Here is a 27,921-nt window from a genome sequence, read left to right on the forward strand (position 1 = left end):
CTAAGAGATCGTACACATACAGCTATCAGAAACACGAAGCTATAAGTTTCTGTTACTATATCTCTGGCAGTGAAAAGCCTCCAACGACATATTTCGGGGAAGATGCTGGACGAAAGTTTGTCGAGGTGTTGAAAAAGGAGGCCGTAGAGATAAAACAAATCTACGAAAAGATCATTCCAATGAAACCACTGGAGGAAGAAGAGATACGTAGACATAAAGAAGCGGTAACCTGTCACATCTGCCAGGAACCTCTCAATGAAACCGACAAAGTGAGGGATCACGACCACCTCACCGGTTTGTATCGAGGCCCTGCCCATTCCAAATGTAACTTATTGTTTACTAAGCCCAAATTTATTCCTGTTTTCTTGCACAACCTTTCTGGCTATGACATACATCAGTTCATCAAAGAAATAGGACGACAAGGTGAGAAACTCAAAGTGATTCCCCAAAATGATGAGCGATATATATCATTCACCGTTCAAGTTAGGGGAGGGTTGGAACTGAGATTCTTGGACTCTTTTAAGTTTTTAAGTGCAAGTTTAGACCAATTGATTAACAATTTAACTACAGATCAGTTGGAGCATACAAAGAGATTTGTCAGATCATCACAGATAGAGTTGGTAACAAGAAAAGGAGTTTATCCCTATGACTTTATGGATAACATAACAAAATATGATATGACAACTCTGCCGGAACTTCATGATTTCAAAAACAAATTAAATAAGTGTGATGTATCAGAATCAGATTATGAGCATGCTCAAAAGGTTTGGAATGAGTTCAACATCAAAGATATGAGAGAGTACACATTGTTTTACAACAAGATTGACGTCCTCCAGTTGGCAGATGTTATGGACAACTTCAGAGACGTTTGCCTTCAAACATATAGTCTCGATCCAGCATGGTACTTCACAGCTCCCGGATTAGCCTGGTCGGCGATGCTGAAACTCACTGATGTAGAGCTCCAGTTACTAACCGACCTCGATATGATTCTAATGGTTGAAAAAGGAATTCGTGGAGGTGTTTCGCAGTGTTGCTTGAGACAAGCTCGAGCCAACAACAAGTATATGAGTCAAGGCTTCGATGAGAACAAAGAACCTAGCTACCTGGTGTACTTAGATGCGAATAACCTATATGCTTGGGCTATGTCGCAGGCAATGCCATTCGGTGACTTTAGATGGCGAAAAGATACTGAAATAAATGTTTTAGACATCAGTGATGACGCAGCCACCGGCTACATTCTCGAAGTTGACCTCGAGTATCCCGAAGAAATTCATGACCACCATGCAGACTTTCCACTCGCACCTCACCACATGATTCCACCTGGGTCAAAAATATCCAAACTGGTCACCACTTTGTACGACCGATCTAGATACGTTGTACACTACAGAAATTTAAAACAGTATCTGAACCTCAGAATGAAACTAAAAAATATACATCGGGTTCTTGAGTTTTCTCAAAAACCGTGGATGAAACCATACATCGATTTAAACACTAACATGAGGACCAAAGCAAAGAATAAATTCGAAATTGACTTCTACAAGCTTATGAATAACGCGGTATTTGGGAAAACTATGGAAAACCTTCGGAATAGAGTGGACGTTCGTCTGGTAACCGACGAACGACAGGCGGATAAATTCATTGCCAAACCTACATTCAAGAGTAGGAAAATATTTACGGACCATCTTGCAGCTGTGCACATGACCAAAACATCACTTCTTTTCAACAAACCGATTTACGTGGGGGCGGCTATTCTAGATGTGTCGAAAACCCTTATATACCGTTTCCACTATCAAGTGATGAAGAGCAGATATGGTGATCGGGTCATACTCGCCTATACTGATACCGACTCACTGATTTACATCATATATACAGAAGACTGGTACATGGACATGAAAGAAATGATTGACGAGTTCGACACGAGTGCATATCAAAGTGCCAACCCTTTTGGTATGCCTCGAGTAAACAAAAAGGTTCTCGGAAAAATGAAAGATGAGCTGGAAGGTCTGATCATGGTTGAATACGTTGGTCTGAAGTCAAAAATGTATGCCACTGACGTAGAGGAAGGTTTGAATTGTATAAAAACATCTAAAAAGGCTAAAGGAATCAAGAAATCAGTGGTGGAAAATGAAATCACAATAGATGACTATCGCAGATGTTTGAAGACTCTCGAAGATGTGTACAGACAAATCAACAGCATCCGAAGCCACCTGCACGATGTTTATAGTATGACACAATTCAAGAAATCACTTTCGCCAAAGGACGACAAACGGTGTGTTCTTCGAGACGGAATAAGGACGCTACCCTGGGGACATAGAAGAATTCCTACTGAATGTACATAAAAAATGTAAAAAAAAACTATTCCTGTAAAATATATTTTTTTTGTGTTTTACACTGTTGTTATTTTATTGCCCTGGTGTGCACAAGGTTTTTTGTAGCTCTTTCTCATAAAAAGATCCAATTATTTCTTCACCACTTTTATCTTTGATTCTATAGGTTATTGGAAAGGTGTCTTGCACTTTGGATATGGTAAATATCTCTCTAGTCCAATTGCGACTGTATTTATCGGCAAACGTATCTTTTTTTGCCACAATCCTCACTCTGTCTCCTAGTTGAAATTTTATTTTTCTAGGTGTATGAGGAATATTGGAGAACCTCTCAAGCAATCTAGGTACGTCCGCCTTAGTAACCTCTGCAGGTTTCATACAAATTGTACGATGGACACTATTGTTGTACTGATGTAACAAGTCTTGAACTATGTCTAACCACCGAAAATAATTTCGAGTCTCGAATATGACTTTCATTTTTTCATTCAACGTACGATTGAACCTCTCAATGATTGCACTCTTTTCCTCATTTTCAGTATGATACATTTTTATGTTGTACGATTGCAAAACTGACTTAAAATCACGGTTAAGAAATTCTTTGCCCTTATCGGTGTGTAACAGTCTGGGAGCGGTGTGACCGTTGACGTCAATTGCTCGCTTCAATATGAGCATAAACGATTCCGCTACTTCTGCACCCCGTTTGGTCATCAACGGCTCTGACCAGGCGAATTTTGAAAAGGTATCAATCACATTCAACATATAATTATAGCCATCATTCTCACTGGCATACTTTCTCATGACAACCAGATCTGCGGCCCACAGATCGTCTACTATACCTAGGGTAACAATACGTCGTCGAGGAAAGTGCTTGATCACTGGTCTATGTACTTCCTTGGCGGCCATACTGGGCTTAGGAACTTTGACGAAGGCGCCTTTACGCTGACCGCAAATATTGCATGTCGTATTTAAACGCCATTTGTTGTTAACGGTTTTGACATACTCCCCACTGTCTTGAGACGTGGTTTTCCTTTTGCATTTCATACAGTAGATTTCCATTGGCTCTTATATAAGTGGGAAACACTTAAAAATGAGTGAACTGCACAGACACAGAATTCACTTGTCCGACGGTCAGAAGCGTAAGCTACGCATCGCATTTAAAAAGCGTAGAACTGCTATAATTGGTTTAACTAATGATAGCCTCTCACGTGGAGCGGATCATATACTGCTTAACGAAGCACAACACAAGGCTGTTGAAAAAGCTATCCGGAACAAAACCGGTCTACGTCTGGCTGTGAGCTACGACCAGCTTTTGAAAAACAAAGAGGGCGGTCTTTTGAAAGAGATGTTGGAAATGGTTGAATCAAAGGTGCCATATGGAAAACGTTTCATATCTCCATTGATACGACATCAGGTGGCACCGATTCTCAAGAACCGATTCGTGCCGTGGTTGAAAAACCTGATCGATAACGAGCTAGATTCAATAATTGAAAAAGACCCCAAGGGAGCCGGCCTTAAGCGATGCATCAACAACAAGCTGGACTCTCTTTTAAAAAACCCGTAAGATCGTTTGAACCTATGTCACTGGGAGAAATAGAGCTTTATGCTAACCAATTAGGCATCCGTGGCTTTCGAGGAGTGTTTATGAGACAGATATTACCCGAAGCCCCTATGGAGTTTGAATGTGGAATCTTGAATCTGGGTAATATCGATTCTTCTGGAACCCATTGGACTTGTTATGTTAAATACAAAAACAAAAAGTTCTATTTCGATTCGTTTGGAAACGCACCCCCACCACTAGAACTAATAGACTATTTAGGTTCAAACGATCTCTTCTATAATGACATTGCTGTTCAAGAGTATAATGATCCACCTATCTGTGGTCATTTGTGTTTGGAGGTTCTACGACGAAACTCTAGTGATGAGCCTTGGGATGATATCATAAGAGCTATACGGGATGATAAATATGTATGGAGTTGGTGGTGGCAGCGGAAGATTCGTGTTCAATAGATTCGGGGACGAGGTGGACTACCAAAGCTCAATTCGTCAACAAATCGAATCACAAACAAAGTCTGAAATTAGAGATCTTGTCAAATCAGGTCTTTCGGAAATGAAGAAAATGATGAGAACACCTAACGACGATTCGAGCCATGTAGCATTAAACAATAGACTTGGTAAAATAGAATCTACGATGAACATCAAGGATAATTTCATTGGTTTTAAAAGCAAACGTTTGGTTAGCGTCTCCAATGCAATTGATAAACATGATGTTGTAAACAAATATCAATTGGATACTGTCAAATCAACGGTGGATAGACTAACAAAAACATTCGATGTTTCGAACCCTGAGGTGGTAAATTTAAACGGACATCGAAGAATAGGAAAAGTCAGCAGATCAAAAGATCTTTATGACGTGATCGTAAGGAAAGAACTAAACGAGTTAAATGAAAAACTGGTTACATTCCAGACAAACCTTAACACGATATTGGTTAATATACACGATGACATTATAAATTTAAAGAGAGCACAAAATGGTTATGATATAAGTGACAAAGATGCCGCTAGTGAAAATCCGGGGCAAAGGATGCCAAATGACATTCCATCCAGAGCACCCTATCCGCCTCAGTGATGGTAGCAAGTGCCGACTAGCTCTAGTTAGCTTTATGTCGGAGAACTACATAAACAACGTGTTAGAACCGGGTAACATATATTTTTGGGACAGCGATATTTATCTGATCTCGACGTCATTTACGATCTCAAGGGGATATTGGACTATTGAAAAACTAAATGAAAAAATCAACGAATATATTACTGCATTGAAACTTAACGTACCTACCAACCAATTTTCAATCAAAAGGGAAAATGATCGTATTGCAATAACAAGTCCATTGAAATTTTATCTCGACGAAAAGGTGGCTTCATTCCTCGGATTCTCAAGTCCTGGAGAGAAACCATTAACCGAGCAGGAATCGTTTTACGATGCCAATACGCTTCTGGTTGCGCCAAACGCACCCAATTTCAGGGCTGTAGACGCCATAGAGGTACACTGCAACATCGTAGAGCACAGTTACATCAACCACGATGTGAACAGACACAAGCATGTGGAAGCAGAACTGTTGTACACGTTCTTCCTGAATGTAGCACATGGCTACAAGATATATGAAGTGCCAACGGAGAAGTTGTACGTTCCTCTGAGGAATGGCTTACAAACGATCAACCGAATCGACATCACTCTCCGAGATCAAAACAATCGCTTGCTTCAAAACGAAAACGTTGAATGTGTAATAGTTTTAGATTTATATAAGTCCTAAAATGGATATCAATGTTTACTGCATCGAAGAAGGATCCATAAATAATCTATTACCACACCCATTAAGATGTCTTATAGTCGGTTCATCAGGGTGTGGAAAAACAAACCTATTGCTCAATTTTATCTATAACGTTAAGGGTGTAAAGTTCAAAAACCTTTATGTGTTCAGCCGATCCATTGATCAGCCAGCATACACACAGCTACGTAAACACTATGAAAAAGTAGAGCACACACTCGGCACAACTATTGCATACTTTTACTCAAACTGTAGTGACTTGATACCTCTAGACGAATGTAAGTCCAACTCTTTGGTGGTGTTTGACGATTGTCTTTTAGAAGAACAAACAAAAATAAAAGACTATTTCATACGAGGGCGTCATAAACAGGTATCTTGCATTTATTTGAGTCAGAGCTACGGGCGGGTAGACATGCAAGTAATAAGGAATAACGTTAATCTTTTGTGTATATTCACACAGAACAAACACTATACACAAAAGATATACAACGACTTCGTTGGATCCGATATGATATACCAAGAGTTTGTAGGCATGTGTAAAAAGTGTTGGGCGGAACCTCACGGTTTTATGTCAATAGACACTACTAAAAAAACGCATCTAGGTAAATATAGATGTATGTTTAAGGAAACGCTATATCCCTAATAAAAACATTTTTGCATCAAATACGTGTATTTTGTTACATTAACGATATTTTATACGTAAGAGCGTATTTACACTAAATGATAGTGTTTATGCTAAAAAACGATATTTCAAATTAAAGAGCGTTTCTGCGTTAAATAAACGTTATATTTTTATCGAAAGCGTTTCTACACTAAATAAACGTCATATTTATGTAAAGAGCGTTTCTACAATCAATAAACGTTTCACATGTACATGTTGGAATAACGATGTGAATCTTACGTTGTGTTTATGTGTTACTAAGTGCACAATGGATGCAAAAGAAGCTAAGCGACTTGAGATTCTAGAAAAGAATCTCGTCAAAAAATTTCGGACAGCGGAACATGAGGAAAAGAAAGAACGAGCTAAGAAACTAGAGGAGATTACAAACTCCCATCCCAATACACATGCAATACAAGACATCACAAAACCCCCAACACGAGTAACAAGTAAAACGCGAGATGAACCTCTGACAGTTGAAAAAGCTAGACAACTGGAGCAACTGCAAACCACTCTGCAAAACCAGTTCGGAGAAATACATGTTAGGGAAATGGAGGAACAACGTGTAAGGGAGAAAAAGTACGAGGCTATCACCAAAGCGATTAAAGAGAAAAAAGAAAAGGATGAGGTACTGGAGAAAAAAACAAAAGAAATGCTGAAAAAACAAAAATACAACCAGCTAATGAAACGCAACTTTAGACCATCAGTCTCTAGTACACCAGACCGAGTTGGTTATATCGGTTCCACTCAATACGATGATGATGAAGATGAAAAAATGGAAGTAGTTGCGGATCAATCATTAAAACAGTTGATGGATACCAAGGTCGTTTATCTCGGAGTGGTCGGAGCTAAATATCTACCACGAGCTAGTGACTCTCAATTCGGCATTTATTTCGATGAGATAGATGAGCAACTAAAAATCGGTTCTGAACCGATTGGGTTTGATTATGATGATATTATTGTAAACAACAAACGATTTAAAGGTACTGAAGGACTTTGGAAACTTTTAACGAAGAAAGGGTTTGTGCAGTCTAATGAATACACATCAAACGATTGGCAGACATATAAAGATATGCTTTTGATGACAAACTCTATCTTCCAGAAAAATGACCCTACTACACGACGTCCAAAATCTAGTTCAGGACAAAAATGGCGGAAAATGATAAAACCTATTTGGGACGAAGTTATCAAACCGACCGATCCGATTGAACAAGATATGGAGAGGGATCTATTGACGGGATCCGGTTTAAAACGCTACCATGACGGTCCGGTTGAATATCGCTACATCAAAGACCTCAACGAGCTCATCAACCGTCTGAATTTTATTCACGCAGAGGAGGTTGCAGGCAACAACAACTTTCACAACGAAAAACTATCTGTTGTTAAATTCATATCCGACCGTATGCAAGAACTGATTGACCAACCGAACGGGGTCAAATACGTAGTACGATGTTTGTCAGCCTTGCCTGAACGCGCGATAGAAGGCTCGGGATTGTTGAACGACATCATCAACAAATTACCTGTAGAACTACACGCCCCGCGTAACTGGAAATTCGATACGTACAACTTCTGCGGTCCAGGCACGAAGCTCGCTGAACGATTAGGTCGTGGTGACAAGGGTGTGAACCCTTTAGACGATGCGTGTAAACAGCACGACATATGGTACAGAGACCACCGGAAGCCCGAAGACAGATGGGTCGCAGATAAAGCGTTACAGAAAGCGGCGTGGGATAGAGTGACGTCTAGCGACGCGGACCTTAACGAGAGGAGCGTAGCCCTCGCGACCACGGGTGCGATGTGGTTGAAACGTAAACTAGGGATGGGTTTAGGTACATCCGCGTGTTCATATCCCTGTAGAAAAAATGGGTATATATAAGTGAACAGCATGGACAACGCTTGGCGAATCTTGTCCCGCGAACCGAAGGCACCGAACGGTGTACTCACCGACGAGCTCGTTATGAAGTTCGATAGGTACCTCAACTGGGACCTGTTGTCAGTTCACTATGATTTCTCCATCGATATGCTACGTATTTACTTTCATCGTGTTGACTGGGGTCCTATTCTGAAGAGGCAAAAATTCAGTGAGAGCTTCCTTCGTGAGATGGCACCAAACTTTGAGCATGCGTGGTTTGCTGTCAGCAAGCACCAAATACTTTCCGAGTCGTTCATACATGACTACGCAAACAAAGTCGATTGGGAATACATTAAAAAATTCCAGATCGTTTCACAACAGTTTTTGGATGATCACAAAGCTTACATGGAAGAGGAGTTCGATGAGTAAGCCTATATATATATATACCATGTAATTAAAAAATAAATAAAAATAATTAGCTTATATTTTTTTTGTTCTTCTGTGTTATTAAGTCATTGTAGACAATGGAAGCACTGTACGAACGTTTCTCCACCGGAGTGGTGAAAAGCGAGTACCGAGCTGTTATGCCGATATCCGAGTTGAATTTCAACACACCAAACAATTACACAATCTTCAAACTCGATCACGGAGACACGTTTTACGACTCGGCAATTCAATATCACATCTGCGGTGAGGTAGTAAAAAAATCCGATGGTAAAGCATATGATGCGACTGCCACTATAGCCCTTATTGACAATTTCATACCATACCTATTTACAAGAATCGAACTGAAAAAACACAACACAACAATCGATGTGGTCGATCATCCGGGAATTACAAGCACTATCAAAAGTATTCTAAACTATCCTCAATCGATGAAACCCGCTTTGCAAAACTGTGGGTTCGCATCAAGATACTCGCTTGGTGGTGGCAAGTTCGAAGCGATTGGAACCTTAGCGCATCTCGGGTTAGGGTTCTTTGACCACATGCGATACCCCATGTACAAAGGTGGATTCGAGATTGTATTCACAAGAGCTGAAGATAACGATGCTCTATACCATTGGAAAGGAACCGGTACCGCAGCTACCGAACCTGAGGATGGCAAAGTGAAAATCACTTCCTTCGTTCTCAGAGTTCCCATAGTGGAATATACGTCAACTAGCAAAATCCAACTAATCGATGGTCTAACAAAACTTAGTGAAAAAGACGAGTTGGTCTACAACTATTATCAGTGGCAATGTATTGACAAAAAGGGTGTGTTCGGATCTACGTACACATTCGACATTACAAACGTTTATAGAAACGTATACAACCCTAGATTCGTAATCATGTGCTTTCAAACTAACCGCACGAATGATCAGAAAAAGAACCCAGCGCAATTTGACAGCGAAAATATAAAAAACTTTGCAGTTAAAATAAATGGTCAACGTTACCCTCAAGAACTACAAAACGCTGCAATCCTCGAGGGACGTTGGAGAGTGATTTACGAGCAATTCATGAGATATCGTAAGGTGAATTTCGATGACAGCTCAATGATCATTGACCCAAGCGAGTTTATTTCACACTACCCACTGTGTGTTGTCGACACACATCTTCATCCGATGAATACAGACCGTTCTAGAAGTGACATTCAAATAGAATTCGATTTCACAAACGCAATCGCATCACCATCGGCCGATTCAGGCACTACCGCATATGTCATCGTAGTCTCTGAAAACGCGTTTGCCTACGACATATCAAGGAACATAATCAAGGTGATGTAACTGCACATTTATATAAGTGAGAGACATGGCGCAATTGGTAGATTTGCTTAATGCGTGCCAAGCACCCAAATACACTAAAATCGAAGAGCTGCGACATGAGCATCCCTACAGAATAGTGGAGTTGCAGCGAGTCGTGACGAGATACGGTCCCTCGGTAACTGCTACTGTCGAAGAAGACCCTTGTGGCAATCTAAGAAAATTGTATCTCCCATGCAGGTACAACAACGTTTTGACAGACGTCATGATTAGAAACTACAACAACGGTGTCAATGAAAAACTTGCTTTGATACCCAAAAGCCATGGTCAGATCGAGTTTACAACAATAAACTAATATAACAGAAATAAAATACGCAAAATAACTGAAAAACACAAAAAAATATTTTTTCGCCTCCGAAGGATTGGCGTGGTCGGAACCACGTGCTGAGTCACTCAGAAGACACGTAAAAATCAACATGAAAACAATGAGTTTCAAATGGCGTGTCAGTATACATTGAGATCGAAATACTGCATCTTCATACAAATCCTCTAGTGAAAACATGAGCACCGAATGATGCAATCGACGCCATTTTTGTGCAGTTGAGAACCTATTGGTGGTCCTATATAAAATGAGATTCAAAAGCTGTTGTCGTTTTCGATCTCAACCGTGAGATCCTATTATACGACAAGTATACCAAATGAGAACTGATTTAACGTTGCAATCGGCGTCATTTTTGTGCAGTTGAGAACCTATTGGTGGTCCTATATAAAATGAGATTCAAAAGCTGTTGTCGTTTTCGATCTCAGCCGTGAGATCCTATTGTACGACAAGTATGCCAAATGAGAACTGATTTAACGTTCTTTATATCTACACAAAAAAAAATTGTCATCCAAATCAGAGGATCAGTCTCTGTCTGTAAGATCATCCTCTGTTTGTGACGTCATGGACACACCTCCCTTCCCGACCTACCTCAACCCACGTGGTCTACACTCCTCCCTCCTCTGTCCTAGAACGTGAGTTTCAAATGGCGTGTCAGTATACATTGAGATCGAAATACTGCATCTTCATACAAATCCTCTAGTGAAAACATGAGCACCGAATGATGCAATCGGCGCCATTTTTGTGCAGTTGAGAACCTATTGGTGGTCCTATATAAAATGAGATTCAAAAGTTGTTGTCGTTTCTGTAAAGTCGTCCAAATCAGAGGATCAGTCTCTGCCTGTAAGGTTAGGTTAGGTTAGGCAAAGTGAGGTTACCTACCTCAACCCACGTGGTCTACACTCCTCCCTCCTCTGTCCTAGAACCCCCAAAATGACTACTACTATTGCCCCCTTAATGGAAACCATGCCTAGAGCGACAGTCCTGCGTCAATTGAGTCGCAGAGCTGTCTCTGGCAAATTAGGTCCGGGAACAACAGTTGTGCGACTGTCCCTCGACTCTTTCCTTAGTGTGTGCACTCCTATTTAAAACAATGCTGAACATTTTGGTCGATCAACTGTTGCAAGACTCAAAAGTCACCTGTGTGCGCCAGGCCTAAAACAGACTAGATATGATAAATTTAAATTGAGACAAATCCAATTGTTACAAATTCTCCTCAGCAAATCATTTTCTGCTGCAGCGATACCTAAATGTACCCTAGGTCTAGGTCTTAGCTTACCGGTACTGTATTAGTTTGATAGGATACAATGGGCAGTCCTAGGCCTGTATCAGACTCTTCAAGCTAGTGTTGGTAAATTCCTAGATTATGACCACAGAAGATTTTAAACCTTAAAATGCTATTAGGTTATGTAGAATTACGTCAAGATCACAACTGTAGGTAGGCCTATTGTTTTTTCCGTCTCTATTATTAAAGGAAAATGTGTGTTTTTTTACAAAAAAAAATAGATTTCATGTTTCCATTTGCCATGTTTGACAGATGAAACTGTTTACATTTGCGATGTTTGACACAAAGAACTATACAAAGTACACTCTAGTGGATATGGATACAACCAACCGGAAAAGTCAAGGCTGTTCCAATCATTAATTATCTCCCCATTTTTACCGCAACTTATTTGCCTCAACATATTAAGTTTATACTAGTGTACATGTTGCTCGAATTCGAGCAATTACAAAGTATTACAGGAGTTATTTTAAAAAGAATAACAGTCATATTTACAATGAGTTTAAAAGAGTAAACTCAAAGATTACCAGTGTGTAACTCAGACAATGTTTATCTTCGTTATTGATAAACCTGGGCGCCAGTGTTCTGTAGCTGCGTTATCACGATTACGTGGGCCTATGTTTCGTTGTCGTCGTGTCGGAGGCATTTAAAAGAAAAAACTACAAAATAAACAAATTATAGCTACACAAAACAAAGATAAATGCACAAATTTAAGTTATAATCATGCTAACACGACCCGTCATAGCAACACAAAACAACGATAAATACACAAATTTAAGATACAACCACTTAGTAACACGATCCGTCTTGGGGGTTATGTTTACACAAAGTCAAATAGTAAAATGTACTTAAAAAAGTGTTTCATTGAATTTAAAAATAAATAACAGCAATTAAATTATACAGCTGATCAAAATGTAAACAATTATGTTCTTCATAAGGATAACATGGGAACTTGCAGAGCCCAAGGGACTTTTTCAAAAATGTAAGGCCAGATTGCAAATATACGCGACACGCTCTTTCCAATAAGACGTCAAAGAATAAAATCGGTTAAGAAATGGCGGAGGAGTTCAACCGACAAAGTTTCATGTAGCGTATTAATTAACTATAGATTATTCTCCTGACATTCAAAAATTATATATTATGCATTTACATGTTATTTATCTTTTACAATAAATATTACTTAGATATTACTAAAAGGCTCGTGTTAAAATACCGGTACCACCCAGAGAGGGAGGAATGACGACGAAAGAACGGCTCAGTGCCCTGACTATGTTTATCTTGCCCATTGTCTTCATCAAGAACGACGCCAGATAAGTGACTGGGCCACGAAATTTCTACATGTTAAGTCTTGATAGTATAGGAATAGGCCTAATAAATGAAAATGAGGTAGAACATAGTATTCTCAGCAATGTAGTAAAATGTGAGAAATGTGGTTAGGAATGTTTGTTCAATTCCAAAACGTTATTTTTCTGAACGTTATTTTTCTGGTGTAACCGTGAGAGCATTCATTCGAAGAGACAGAAGCCTACTAGCCTACAAGGTATTTATTGAATACATGTAGGCCTACCTTCACACAAATTTTAAATCATGATATCTTATTTTAAAGTGTTATTTAGGCTAGATCTCCTAAATCCTAGTATACCATAATTTTTTAACGCAAATGAATATTTCTAGCAGATCAAATATTAGCCTACATATTTTGGAGATCTGTCAATCAACAATGGGGTCACTTCACTGACTGCTAACATAAGTGGAGTGAAGTGAAGCAAGTTGAGAAATGTTGGAAAGATTTAAAAATAAGTTTAGCCTATCGTTGAATAAAATCATTGACTGTAGAAACCCTTTTTACGTGATTCATTAATGTTTCCTTTAAAGAAAATTTGGTCGCATCACAGGGATATAAATGGGCTGACTGATCACTTACACCTAGTCCTTATTTAAGTTAGGCATGTTAGGATGGATCATTGGTCATTGGTCAGCAGGAGGTCTTGCATTTCCAAAATGCAAGTATTTTTGAAATAGCCTAGTATTTTGCAGTGTCTTACTTACCCAGTGTTTTAATTAGACAAAAAAAGTCTGGAGATTAGGCCTACATAAACTAACAACTCAGTTCATTACTTTACCTTCCTAATCTAACTTAAACTTAACTTCAAACCCCGAATCAACATTTAAAGAACGACCTACCATCCTAAGATACCTTTTCTGACATAAAAAGGAATTTGCTAAGTTCACTTAGGCCTAGTGGTTAGAAGTTTAGTTAGGTTAGATTAGGTTTGAACAAATCAAGTTAGTACCGGTTTTTAGGTGAGTGCATTAGGCCTAGTACGTGTTTTAGGCCTTTTTAAAAACTAAACAAAATTTCCCTCTAGGCTCGTCTTTTCCCCCACCCAAAAACCCTGATTCCCACCGGTCCCGTACCGGTAGATGGTAAGGGTGTTAGATAGGGTTAAATATGGTTTTCCCCCATTTATTTTAGTTGTACTAAGTATGCATTTTAAATAGGTCTTATTTTAAGTAAACTTAGGCCTATTTTGGTCAAAATTAGGTAACTTAGGCCTACTTAACCCTCCAAGTGTCCATAGTTTAGGCCTTAATGTCCACCTATTTTTGGCGCATTTGCAAGGTTTTATTAAAACGAATCTGAGAAGCTTAAAACAATGTTAATTCTAATGTTCTATATACCATTTTGTTTGGAAAATCATGGGCTTCAATATTATATATAAAACATAAGGAACATTTAAAAAAAAAAAATTTTTTTAGGTAAAAAAAATATAATTTCGAAATTTTTCAAAAAAAAAATAAGTTTGCGCTCAATGAAATTGTATAAATTATAGGCCTATAAATATTTGAAAATAGCCACTTTGTTCTAAATTTTATGAGGATTACAAATATATAGTAATATAAGGAAGTAGATTTGCAAATAAATAAGTTATGGGCAAAAAACTGATTTCAGTACATAGCGTTTAGCTAAGAATGCATAGCCTAACCATAGCTAGGAATCTGGCTGATAATTTACATCAATATCACTACCTACTTCTTCAGGATCATCAACCAGCACTTCAAAACCACTTAAATCTTCTTATAATGCACCACGTATATCACTACTATTGATTTTTAACACTAAAACAATGATAAACGTAATAAAACACATCAGTCATCGGTCCGAGGGTAACCTAGCTGTTTACAAATACACGCACGTCAGCAGCGTCAGCTGTCTGCTACAATATTTTCGGAACTAAAATGAATAGCGCTTAGAGACAGACCTCTGCAGAAAGCTTAGAATATTACGGAAAGAACGATACCTAACTCGATCCAGTTCAATCCGATTCAGTCAGTCATAGAGCCTTCGCCGTAAACGATGTCTGCGTGTCGAAAAATCGACAAGTAACACTACACAAAGTGTGCTGCTTGTCGAATTTTCGTCAAGTAACACTGGGAGGGTTAAAAATCTCATGTGGCTGTAAGTAAGTTAGTAATCTAGAAATTTACCCTGATAAAATTCTGTGTTAAGTTTACACTTAACAACAGGTGAGTAAATTTATATTGCTATTGTGGAAGGTCATGGGGTCTGTTTAATAGATGAGCGGTTAGAGGGTTTTCCCCTTGAAGTCACGGTGGACAGCTCCATTAACTTATCGAAAAATGACAATTCAAGGGTGGTTTCTATCATATCAAATTTGCTACCTACTTTTAATCCTTACCACAGAGAAATAATGATAAAAGAGGAAACAAGCTTATGGGACAACCGTGCACTTTCAGCTCTTCCTCCTACATTGGCGTTGTACAAGAGGGTGAGGGGGCAGAGCGGGGCCCTAGACACCAGCACTAGGCGTACTTAGTGCTATACACCACTTTTGTTTACGCTACCATGGAGTGTAGGCCTATCCTCAGTTCCATAACTTACTTCTCTGTGTCCTAACTAATTTATGTCCTCCACATTAAACGTATGGTACTTAGGCTAATTTGTACAATCTTTTGTGTTCATGTAGGTTAGATGAAGGGAAAATATGATAAATGACACAATACAGGCATAGCCTAGGCATATAATTAAGCCAATGAAAGCACTGGGGCATTATGTAATTATGATGATTAAGTTATCAGGCTAATCAACATTTCAACCGTTAAAATACTGTAGGCCTATCAGGCAACGTAGGTAGTGATGACAACCTGAACATTACACAACTTTCCGACACAATTAAAATTCTATCCAAAAACAATCATAAAAACACAGCAAACAAGCAAATTAACAATAAAACAATAAAATTTAGATACTTAAATAAGTTTCGTACTAGGTCATGAAGAGATAGGCCTAGAAGGTGACAGTAAAATCAAAACAGAACTGTCATTGCAACCATACTTGACACCAAATAAAACTTATTAGACATGTACTTACCCCATAAACCAGTCCACGGTTTCGCGGAGATACTCTGGTAGCTTATCCAGCTTGAAAGATGTTAATTATCTCCTCCGCACCGATAAATTAATAAATATTGAATCACTGTTTCACCATTATTTCACCAAACACATAAAAACTGTCATGGCGTTTTTCTTCCTCTTCCTTACAACCCCAATGCCTTTTGTATCAACTTAACCTATCTAAATACGTCTACTTATATTCCATACTATATGTAGTTTTTTGTCTTCCATATGTTATTTTGAGTGATCTCCGTTAACTATACAAGACGACAATAATATTATTCACCACCATTTTAAAATTAAAGAGCTTATTCATTTCTTATATATTTAAAAAAGGCTTTTCTTTTCCGAGTTCGTTTGGCCATAAATAAAACCATAGATAACACCATAGATAAGTTTTATGGTTTTATCTATGGTTTGGCTCTTCTACCCGACCGATTTTCATGATTTATGTTACAAATTGAAGGTATGCACAAAGGGGGCCGTGTATGCACGCACAGATTTCACATCAAGCATAGTCATATGTTTATCTTTAGTCCCACATCCTTCCACCATGGTCCAACATGGCTTATAATGCATATACTACATAAACGAAATTTGCTTCCCAATCCCCATGTAAAAGTGTGCACTACCACGATATAACAAAAAAATACTGGCTCCATATGACCATATACTATATGTATAGGGGGAGAAAGTAAAAACGGAACTTGCAACACACCATACACTTAAACTACAAAGAAAAAAGAAGATAACGATTCCCTAGGATCAATCCACGACTACAGTAAAGACGAGGGCCAAGGTTAATGGTATGGTAATATCTGCTGATTGATATGCCTATAGCTTAAGTAGATTAATCATAGCTGGAACTGAGTAGCCGCGTGTTTACTACAGTGCTCTGATAACAGTCAGAAATTCTCCCACCCAGAGAAAAGTTATGTGACATTTCATGAGTGAAAACCATGGACACAGCTGTCCTTATAGCTTTTGGACTCAAGAAACTGGTGGTCTTATTAAGTTACATAACAAAGCATCACAAGGCATCTTGATCTTACTGAATTACTTATTTTAAAACTCGTCTCCTATCATTGATGGGTTAAAAAGCCCATTAGCTTATCTCCTTATCTATATATTAATTTGTAACTGTTTTTCTTTGTGACAGCTAATTTGAGAGAACGGCTGGGTGTAGAAACTCGGTAGGGGTGTCTAAAGAAAGGCCTTGGTCTGTAGATGAGCCATCAAAAGAGAAACGTAAATTCCCATCCCATGTTATTCTTATGGAGGAAAAACGGGGGTTTAGTCACAGCTAATTTGAGAGAACGGCTGAGTGTAGAAACTTGGTAGGGGTGTCTAAAGAAAGGCCTTGGTCTGTAGGTGAGCCCTCAAAAGAGAAACGAGGTAAATTTCCTTGGGGCTCTGCCCCAGAGGCCTTTAAAGTTCACTCAGCAGTTTTGTTTACATTACGACCATATGGATAATTTTACACTACTTTTAATGAACCAGCTGTTAATATTAAAATTGTATTCAAAGGTCTAATGAAACTGTCAAAATTAAATGTTTACACATTATTATTTATGATTTTAAATTAATTCTCCACAGCATGGCAAGTTTTTTATAGTTTCAACAAAATGAGAATTCAAGAAAGAAGACCAGAAATTCATTTATTGGTATACAAATTCTCGATAATCGGGTTGAAAATTGTGTCATAGATGATGAGGAGAATGAGAGCTGTGTTGAAGTTTTGGAATAGACTAACTACGGAGTATGTTTCATCTATGGTTTTGGTGAAGTAGGTAAATTAATGTCAATTCAGGTATTTAAAAAAATGTGTACAGGGTTTTTACTTTGATGTACACATCTAGCTAGGTCAAACAACGCATCTAAACCTCACTACACACAAAACATTCGGAAACACAACAGTGCCATCACATCACATATGGAAATTTCCGGAAGTCTTCAAACGCAACCACGAAGTACATAATTACAACACCAGGCAACAAAACCATATACACCTGAATTGTCACCGAACATCATTAGTGACAGCTGGACCACATCACACTGCAAGTAAGATATATAATAATGGATCATCTTCAAATGGTCCAAAGTCGTTTGGTCCACAGTTTATATTGCCGTTCGTTTGGTCCAAAATCGTTTGGTCCAACAGTTAAAAACTCGTTCGTTTGGTCCAAAATCGTTTTATCCAATTTCATTTGGTCCAAAGTCGTTTGGTCCACAGTTTATATTGCCGTTCGTTTGGTCCAAAATCGTTTGGTCCAACAGTTAAAAACTCGTTCGTTTGGTCCAAAATCGTTTGGTCCACAAGTTGTAAAACAGTTCGTTTGGTCCAAAATCGTTTGGTCCAAAAGTACAGGCAAAACCAGAATTACAATTGTGTATTGTGGAGTAAACTTATGAAATATACTGTACGTTTATATTGCCGTTCATTTGGTCCAAAATCGTTTGGTCCAACACATTAATACGAGTTCGTTTGGTCCAAAGTATAACCTATTGCGTCCCTCACATTGAAGGCGTTCAAATATCTGCCGTCGTATACAATAATAATATTAATACAATTTTTGCTTTAAACATGTTGACTTTCTATGTTTTTAACGTTAAAGACGCCATGTTTTGTTGTATTCAAACCACTAAAGCGTACATAAACAAACTTAAAGCTCAATAGTGTATCATACGGTTGGAAATCTTATAAATTAACAGTTTTTATTTATAATTATTATTATAATTTATAATAATATTTACTATAAATTATTATTAAAAGTCTGACACTCTTCTTGACTTAATCGTAATATCAGATGTTGTAGACATTGTACATCATGGGCAGCTTCCAGTTCCAGCAGTATCCAAGCATGATTCATATTTTGTGTGTATTCAGTTAAGGCACCTAAACCCAAGACTAAATTTATAAAATATAGGGATTTTAAGAATATGAATGAAGTTGAGTTTATGTCAGATATTCAGAAAACACCATGGCACTTAATAGAAAATTATGAAATGTTAAATGAACTAAACAGCAAAATTATAAATCTGTTTGACAAACATGTTCCAATTGTTTCAAAACGTTTGACCAAAAAACAACCAGTGCCTTGGATTACCCCTGAAATACGTAGCTTGATGGCTAGGCGCGACTGTCTTTTCAGGAGAGCAAAACGTTCCCGGAATCAAGAAGAAATGGAACAGTATCGTTATTTTCGAAATAGAGTTAAACAACTTTTGCGGAATTCAAAATTACGACATATTCGTATGCTTTTTGAAAACAATAACCAACCATCTAGAGTTTTATGGCGTAACGTAAAAAGTCTTGGGCTTGGGAAACAACCTGAAGCACAGAGAGTCAATATTCCTCTGAATGAATTAAACGCTTTCTTCTCTTCCTTTGGTCAAAGCATCAATCAACAACAAGTTGAAAGTTATATAAAGGAGTTAAGAAACTCCCCTGTACAAGAATTAGGATACCCCAAGTTCACTTTCAAACCTGTACTGCAGTCTGATGTTCTGAAATCTATTCGACGTATTTGCAGTAATGCTATTGGATCTGATGGCATTCCAATTCGCTTCATTAAGGACATTCTCTTTGCTATACTCCCCACTATCACCTGCATTTTCAACACATCTCTAAGGCAAAGCATATTCCCGATTTCTTGGAAGTCTGCCCTAATTCGTCCCTTAAATAAGATTCCAGCACCTGCTTCTTGCCAGGATTTCAGGCCGATCAGTATATTGCCCGCATTATCTAAAGGCCTTGAAAGAATCGTGCACTGCCAAATCACTGAGTTTCTGACTGAAAACAATATCTTATGCAACTCACAGTCTGGCTTTCGAGCAGCTCACAGTACAGAAACAGCACTAATTACGTGTGACGGACGACATTAGACTAGCAATGGAACATCGGCAGGGTACGATTCTTACCCTATTTGATTTTTCTAAAGCCTTTGACTGTGTAAATCATAAGCTCCTTTTGGAAAAGCTAAGGGCCATAGGGTTTTCAAATGGTGTATTGGACTGGCTTGGATCCTATCTGTCAGACAGGCGGCAGTGTATTGAGGTTGATGACTTACGATCTGACTGGGAGACAGTTTCTAGTGGTGTACCTCAGGGGTCCATCCTTGGTCCTCTGTTGTTCGTACTATACATAAATGACTTGAGCTCAGTCCTCACACACTGTAAATACCACATGTATGCTGACGACTTACAGATTTATACACATTTTTCACCCAAACAGATCAACGAAAGTGTTCTGAGAGTGAACGAAGATATTGAGAAAATCATTACTTGGACTGATAAACACGGACTCAGACTTAACCACGAAAAAACTAAACCGATCATAATTTGTCATCCACGTTTACGGAACTCTATTGACTTTCTGACGACGAATCCAATAACTATAAATGGAACAGATTTGCTTTACAATGACAAGGTCAAAAACTTAGGGCTTACTATCAACTCGACACTTACTTGGGGCGATGCGGTAGTAGACATCCGTAAAAAGGTGTTTGCATCAATCCACTCACTTAAAAAGTTACCGAATTTCTTGCCTTTGCATATAAAGTTACACCTGGTTAAATCACTTGTTTTTCCCCACTTCACTTACTGCAGCTCTGTGATCAATGACATGACTGTAAACCTCGCTGATGCTCTCCAACGCGCTCAGAACTACTGCCTAAGATTCATTTATGATCTAAGACGCAGTGAGCGCATCACACCTTTCTACATTCATTCTAAGTTGTTAAAGCTATGTGACCTGAGATCAATCAAAATTCTTTCGCTAACCTATTCAATATTAAAAAACAATTTTCCAAAATATTTTGTAGATGATTTTAGGTTTGTAGCTGAAGAAAGTGTCAGATACTCACGCCATGCATCATTAACTTTGCGTATGCCTCACCATAGGACCGCAGTTTACGACAGAGCGTTTATTGTAACTGCTTGTCGTCTTTGGAACGATCTTCCTTTAGCTATTAAATCCCTCGATAGTCGTTCCCGGTTTGTGGCAGCGCTAAAAAATCTCTATTTTGAACGTATGGCCATGGTAGGTTTGTCGTAGGGGCCTGTGCGCATGGCGGTCGCTGACTTGTAAGTATGTGTGAGTGAGTGTGTGTGTGTGTAAGTATTTTTAAAATTTACTGATTTTTGATAAAAGTTTCTGTATCTGAGTTTCTGTAGATTTCTGTTTTGTTTTATTGTATAAGCTGATTATGTTAAAATATTTATATTATGTTTGAAAGTACAGGTTAAGTGTAAGAAAGGGCCATGTGGCCCTAACTTTGCCTGTATAAATAAATGATTTTTCATTTCATTTCATTTTTATCACATTTGGCGACCTTCTAATATACAGAGTGTTCAGTGGACCAACGTGTTTTAAATGTTTATCATACACCTTAATTTGTATTGTTGTACCGGTACCTATTTACAATGGAGTGTTTACTATTGATCATGGTTGTCTATAATTCTTAATCAAAAGGTTAAAATAGAACATGAAAATTACATTAATTAGCCTACTCATATTTTCTGGACGTCCACAATTTCCTGGTAAAAATTTTGTCTTACAGAATTATATATAAGGATCTTATTTTCTTATTTTAAAATTGATGTTCTTCTGTATAATGTCATGTTTAGCAATATAACGTTCCATTACGAACAGTTATATAATCTTAATATTACAGTAACTCTTTCAATAATTTCTTATTGCATTATGTTATATCTATTGTACTGGTTGGTGTCTGCCTTTTTGACTATACTTTTGCCGATATTTTGTCTTATTATTCAAGACTGACCGATCATCACGAGATTATTGTTATACATGTGTATTTAATCATTGGACAATTTCCCATTATGTAATACGATACAGAATAATAAAAGTGCAGAAGGCTTTTACAGTCTATGAAAATGAATGTTAAATAGGCTACTTTTATTTATCATAGACATATCATTAAGGTACATCAATTATAGGTCTACTCTTTGTGATATGCATAATTGTCTGAGACAAACATTCAGGCACGTTGCCCATATTTTTTTTAAAATCATAGTGGTTTTCAGTTACTGGATTAAATTTTTAATAATTTTATGAATAAATGCATGATAAGTTATAGAAAGTTATTAATCCTAAATTACAGTTTATTACAGACTTTTAAAGAGTTTACTTTGATGTATTAATTCAGCTTAGTGAAAGAATACACAATAGAGCCAATGAATGTTATTCAACTAAAGAAGTGTTGTACATGTTTACTGGCGCTACTCAGCAACAAAAATCATTGATCTCTCTAAGTTACTTACCCAGATGGTGACATAAAACAGGCCCAAACTCCATACTATAAACAGTTTCTCAGGCCAGAGTCAATTTAAAGCGCTTGAATTGTGGCATTTATTAATTCGGCTTATATTTCTCGTAACCAACAGATTGTTCATCTGCAGAAGAAGTTCAGTGTGCTCTTATCGTGTCTAATGACATCCAAACACAGAAACCTTAAATTACAGTAGTACCTATTCAGGGCCGATTTACCGAATAGGCAAGGTAGGCACGTGCCTAGGGCGCGAGGCAATTAGCTTTTTTGGGGGGCGCCAAAAAATTGGAAAAAAGAAAAAAAATTTTGGCCGTTTTTGCATGCGATCGCGGTAAACTGATAATCCCTTGCGGCCGTGAAGACACCTTAAAAGTCTCCCACAATTGCGGCAAGATGTTAATTATTTCCCGTGGTTGTATATACGTCATCATCGCCCGTCTCCCGCGATTGCGGCAAAATTCTGACAATTTCCAGCGGATGTGTGGACATAATTATCGTCTTCCTTGGTCGCGGCAATATATGAACACATCCCGCGGTCGTGATGAGATAATCACCGTCTACCGCGAATGAGGCAAAATTGTAATCTTTTCCTGGGGTCGTGTGGACATTATCATCTTCTTGCGTGATCACGATAAAATTCTGATAATCCCTCACAGCCGTGAAGACATCATCGCCTCCCGTGGTCGTGAGGCATTGTCATCCTCTCCCGCCATTGCGGCAAATGGTAATCATCTCCCGCGGTTGTTTGGAGATCATCGTCGTCTTTCACGAATGAGGCAAAATTCTGATCTTTCCCGTGGTTGAGTGGACATTATCATCGTCTTACGCGATTGCGGTAAAATTCTGATCATCCCTCGCAGCCGTGTAGAGTAGACATCATTGTTGTAACTCAAGCGATCCTGTAGACATCGCAATCGTCCCCCGCTGTCGTGAAGCCATCATATAATTGTCTCCCTCGGTCGTGAAGACATCGTAATCGTCTCCCGCGATCGTGAAGACATCGTAATCGTCTCCCGCGATCGTGAAGACATCGTAATCGTCTCCACGCGATCGTGAAGACATCGTAATCGTCTCCCGCGGTCGGGAAGACATCGTAATCGTCTCCCGCTGTCGTGAAGACATCGTAATTGTCTCCCGCGATTACGGCAAAATGTTAATAATATCCCGCAGTTATGTGGATATCATTATCGTCTTCCGCGATCGTGGCAAATTTCTGACTGTTTTCCGTGGTTGTGTGGACCATGATCATATCCCGCGGTCGTTTAGTCATTATCATAGTCTCGCGCAATCGCGGTAAAATCATGATCATATCCCATGGTCGTTTAGACATTATCATCGTCTCATGCGATCGCGGAAATATTCTGATTATCCTTCACGGCTCTGTGGATCTCATTATCGTATTGCGCGATCGCGGTAAAATCATGATCATATCCCATGGTCGTTTAGACATTATCATCGTCTCATGCGATCGCGGCAATATTCAGATTATCCTTCACGGCTCTGTGGATCTCATTAACGTATTGCGCGATCGCGGTAAAATCATGATCATATCCCGCGGTTGTTTGGATATTATTGTCATCTCATGCGATCGCGGCAAAGTTCTGATCATCCCTCGAGGCCTTGTGGAGACATATTATAGCCTCCCGTCTCCCGTGGTCACGGAAACGTCACTGTTGTAAATTGACAATTCCAGGTCGAAATAGAAAATTCACATATAATTCCTGATTCAAAAAAATTCACGCTTAATTCCCGGATTTCCCGGTTGGTGGTCACCCTGTTATATATTGCAAAGGGGCGCTACTATTAGTTGTGCCTAGGGCGCTGACATGGTCAAAAACGGGCCTGACCTATATCTTGACAGATGTTTTGCAGTAGCATGTTACCTTTTGTACGATATTACGGACCGTGGCCCACTTGATTGGCCTTAAGTGGGAATTTTTTTAATAACACTACACCTTAACTGTAAAACAAATTTCACAAAGAGTGATCACCATTTTTTTACCACTTACTGTCATGACAGAAAGGTCATCCTCTTAAAGAAGAATTGAGCGTATCAATGATTAGCATTACACATAGTATAAATAAGTCAACCCTGAATATGTCTTAACATTTTTTTCAAATGCTGAATTTGTGACACAAAAGCTGAATGTTTATAGCTGTTATGTTAAGCAAATTATTTTATGCCAAAAGCTAGTTTAGAATCTTAGCGTCGGCTGCTAGACTTTAAAAAAATTAAAACTTAATTTCTAAAAAACTGGGACCCTAAACTAAAATTATGGCTTCGACATTCCCTAGTTCTCAAAATTATCTTTCTTGCAACACAAAAATCATGAAAATCCGTCGAGTGGTTGATTCAGAATCGTGAAATAAAAAAACACTGTTTCGTTTTAATATTATAGATTAAATAAACCATCTGTTTAACATTAAATGCAAACTCAAAGCAAAGTCAATGTTTATCCACAAATCTAGGGAATTAAAACGCGTTGTTTTAAGATTGACTGGGGATAAAAAGTAAACATTACACAAACACATTATATATAAATAAATATATGTATATGTACGTGTATATAAATGCAAACATATCAATTATTTAGAAACGTAACACAAAACAACAAATAGGCCTCGGAAGGCAGGCGGTTGGGTTGACGACGTGACGGCGATTATTTGAACGCCTTCTATGTGAGGGACGCAATAGTTCATACTTTTGGACCAAACGAACTCGTATTAGAGTTTTGGATAAAACGACCCAATCGAATGGTCCACAGTGAAACGTACAGTCTATTTCATAAGTTTACTCCACAATTTACAATTGTAATTCTGGTTTTGCCTGTACTTTTGGACCAAACGATTTTGGACCAAACGAACAGCTTTACAACTTGTGGACCAAACGATTTTGGACTAAACGAACTGTTTAACAACTTGTGGACCAAACGATTTTGGACCAAACGAACTGTTTTACAACTTGTGGACCAAACGATTTTGGACCAAATGAAATACTCCCTAACTGGATGATAAAACGATTTTGGACCAAACGAACTGTTTTACAAGTGTTGGACCAAACGATTTTGGACCAAACGAACTGTTTTACAACTTGTGGACCAAACGATTTTGGACCAAATGAAATACTCCCATGGACCAAACGAACTGTTTTACAACTTGTGGACCAAACGATTTTGGACCAAATGAAATACTCCCATAATAAATTGCCGGAAGAAATAAGAAGCTGCCAAGACAAAAATTTATTCAAGAAAAACCTCAAAAATTATTTAATAGAAAAGGCCTATTACAAGCTGGAAGAAGTTTTGGAAGATTAAGAGAAGATAGGCCCTATCTGAAAATTAAACAACTTTGACGACCACGGCTGGAAAGCTACTAGTGGGATCAACACAAGTACGGTATACAAGTAAGTAAGTATCTCATCAGCATCACATTCTCATAATTTGTTACCAAGTCTGGACTAGCTTATGGATTTGGTTCCGCAAATGTTCAAGATTTGTGGTCAAATTTCCTACAATTATGGTTAATTCCATCCACGAAATACATGCACAGCTTTATGTGATCAATATGGCCATTGCAAAACTACCCCATAAGTTAATCAATTATTTTAGTAATAAAATTATTGACTCTTTCCGTCAGATGACAGCTAGACCAATTATATGAACTCCTTTTCCCATATAGTGTAAGAGGCCTTAACATGAACAAAATTCATAACAAGAAACAATTGTAAGACTCCTGAAAAGTCTTTTGGGCAACCTAAAGCTGATGAAAGGACAGAAAATATTGAATTCATCAACCACGTTTTTTAAGGTACACTATCGTCTTACTCATAATTATGTTTATCCTTCCTAAGATTTTAATAACTTCACTCTATCCATCACAGTTAGCTGAATTTACCTAAAACCTCAAGAGTAGCCGTCGATTTCGACGGGATTCACCTAGTGTTAATGTAATCTTTGGTTTGTTTAGTACTTTTGTGATCCCATATATTGTGTTTATACAGGCATTATGCTAAATGGGAATATTCTGAATATAAATAGAATATTCTGAATGTAGAGATAAGAGTAGACTACATGTTATCAGCTGTCAATTTTTGTTATAAATTGCTGAATGTGTTCTATGCAACACAAAGATTCAAGAGCGGTTCAGACCCTATATTCTAAGTGGGGTCATTGGAATGGTGGTGGAGGTGTGGAATACCACCTAGTGAAATAGGAAGTTCATGGGTTCTCCTGCGTGACATTTTGAAAACTGTCCGATTTGTAACCTATTTTGAGACATAAAAAAATAATTAACCTGCCATAATTTAATACACACATTTTCCAGTTTATTATTTGAAATTAAAAAAAAAACAAAAAAACATGTAAAATGAGAGGTTTCTGCATTATTTAGACTTAGGAATTTTACTAATACATGGCTTTAACATATTATTCCAAATTAAGGAATTCCGAAGGTTAGGGGTCGGGTTTTTATTCATTCCTACTGTTCACCTAGTCAGGTTTGCCACCTTTGGTTAGGGAAAAATTGGGACATGCCATCCCCTTTCCCACAGATTAAGATAGGCATAAACACGGGCATAAGGGACCAAAGTCAGGACTGTCCCGGAAGAATCGGGATGGGTGGCAACTTAAGGTTTACCATGCACATATCAACTCACACATTACATTTGGTATTGAGTTATATGGAGCTACAAGTAATCAAAATTTACAAAGTATTCTAATCCTTCAAAAAAGGGCAATAAGAATCATGTTAAATCTGGATGATGAAGAATCGGCCAAAAAATATTTTCCTAAATTAAAAATTCTAACCGTTTACAGCTCATATATATTGCACACTATTATGCATGTGAGGGCTTCTGAAGACAAGGTGCCACTGCTGGGGGATAATCATAGATATAATACTAGGCATAAAAATTATCCATCCGTAACACAACACAAACTGGAGTTTTATAACAAGAAACCAACAGCTGCAGGTATTAGGTTTTTGTACCATCAACCAAAAGAAATATTTGATATAAAAAACATTAGGTCTTTTAAAAAAAAACTTAAACTGTTACTAATTGATAGAGCATTTTACTCATTTGAAGAGTTTTACAACATGTAATTACATTAATTAAATTTTCCTGTTTTATTTAGTTTAACAAAGTATTTTTAATTAGTAATAAGCTGTTTTGACGCCATTCTGTATTTATGCATATATTTCATGTAGGTATATAATGTATAAATCTTGAATAAAGCTTTTCTGATTCTGATTCTGACTCTGCCTCAATCTACAATGAATTTGGTAGAATGATACGCAATACAACTTATTTTAAAGTCTACCTTTAATACCTATATAATGGTTCTTCTGTAAAAAAGATTTTTGAGGAGTAACAACCCCATTGACCTTCCCTTGCTAAGAAGATCTAAGAAGTCACTTTTTTTAGACATATTTTTGCCATCAATATGGACAGTACCTACACGGGAAAACAAATTGAGAAATAATATGGGCGAATAAGCCCAGCTTCAAGCCATGGTGATTGATGGTGGTTAAAAATTATGAAATGAAATTAAATGAATTAGCCTGGTGATCCTCCTTTTATCAATCATACTGTGTTAACTAAACAGGATGTTTCAGGGTATTAAAAATTGAAACAAATTGTAAAAGAGATCAAATTTA

General features: G+C 37.9%; 1 protein-coding gene across 1 annotated transcript in view; it reads right to left on the bottom strand.

The window, feature by feature from the left end:
* LOC128991017 (MOB kinase activator-like 2) overlaps window positions 1–16,104 on the bottom strand; it is a 102,285-nt gene extending 86,181 nt beyond the window's left edge. The window contains exon 1 of the mRNA XM_054413724.1: window positions 15,951–16,104. Coding sequence (XP_054269699.1) covers window positions 15,951–15,955 — 5 coding nt within the window. The 5' untranslated portion in view covers window positions 15,956–16,104. The remainder of the gene's footprint in view (window positions 1–15,950) is intronic.
* Between the last annotated feature and the right edge of the window lie 11,817 nt (window positions 16,105–27,921).

Source organism: Macrosteles quadrilineatus, unplaced genomic scaffold (genome assembly GCF_028750875.1).
Source record: "Macrosteles quadrilineatus isolate MER2022 unplaced genomic scaffold, UCM_ALF_1.0 Scaffold_3__2_contigs__length_128488019, whole genome shotgun sequence".
NCBI classification, from domain to species: domain Eukaryota; kingdom Metazoa; phylum Arthropoda; class Insecta; order Hemiptera; family Cicadellidae; genus Macrosteles; species Macrosteles quadrilineatus.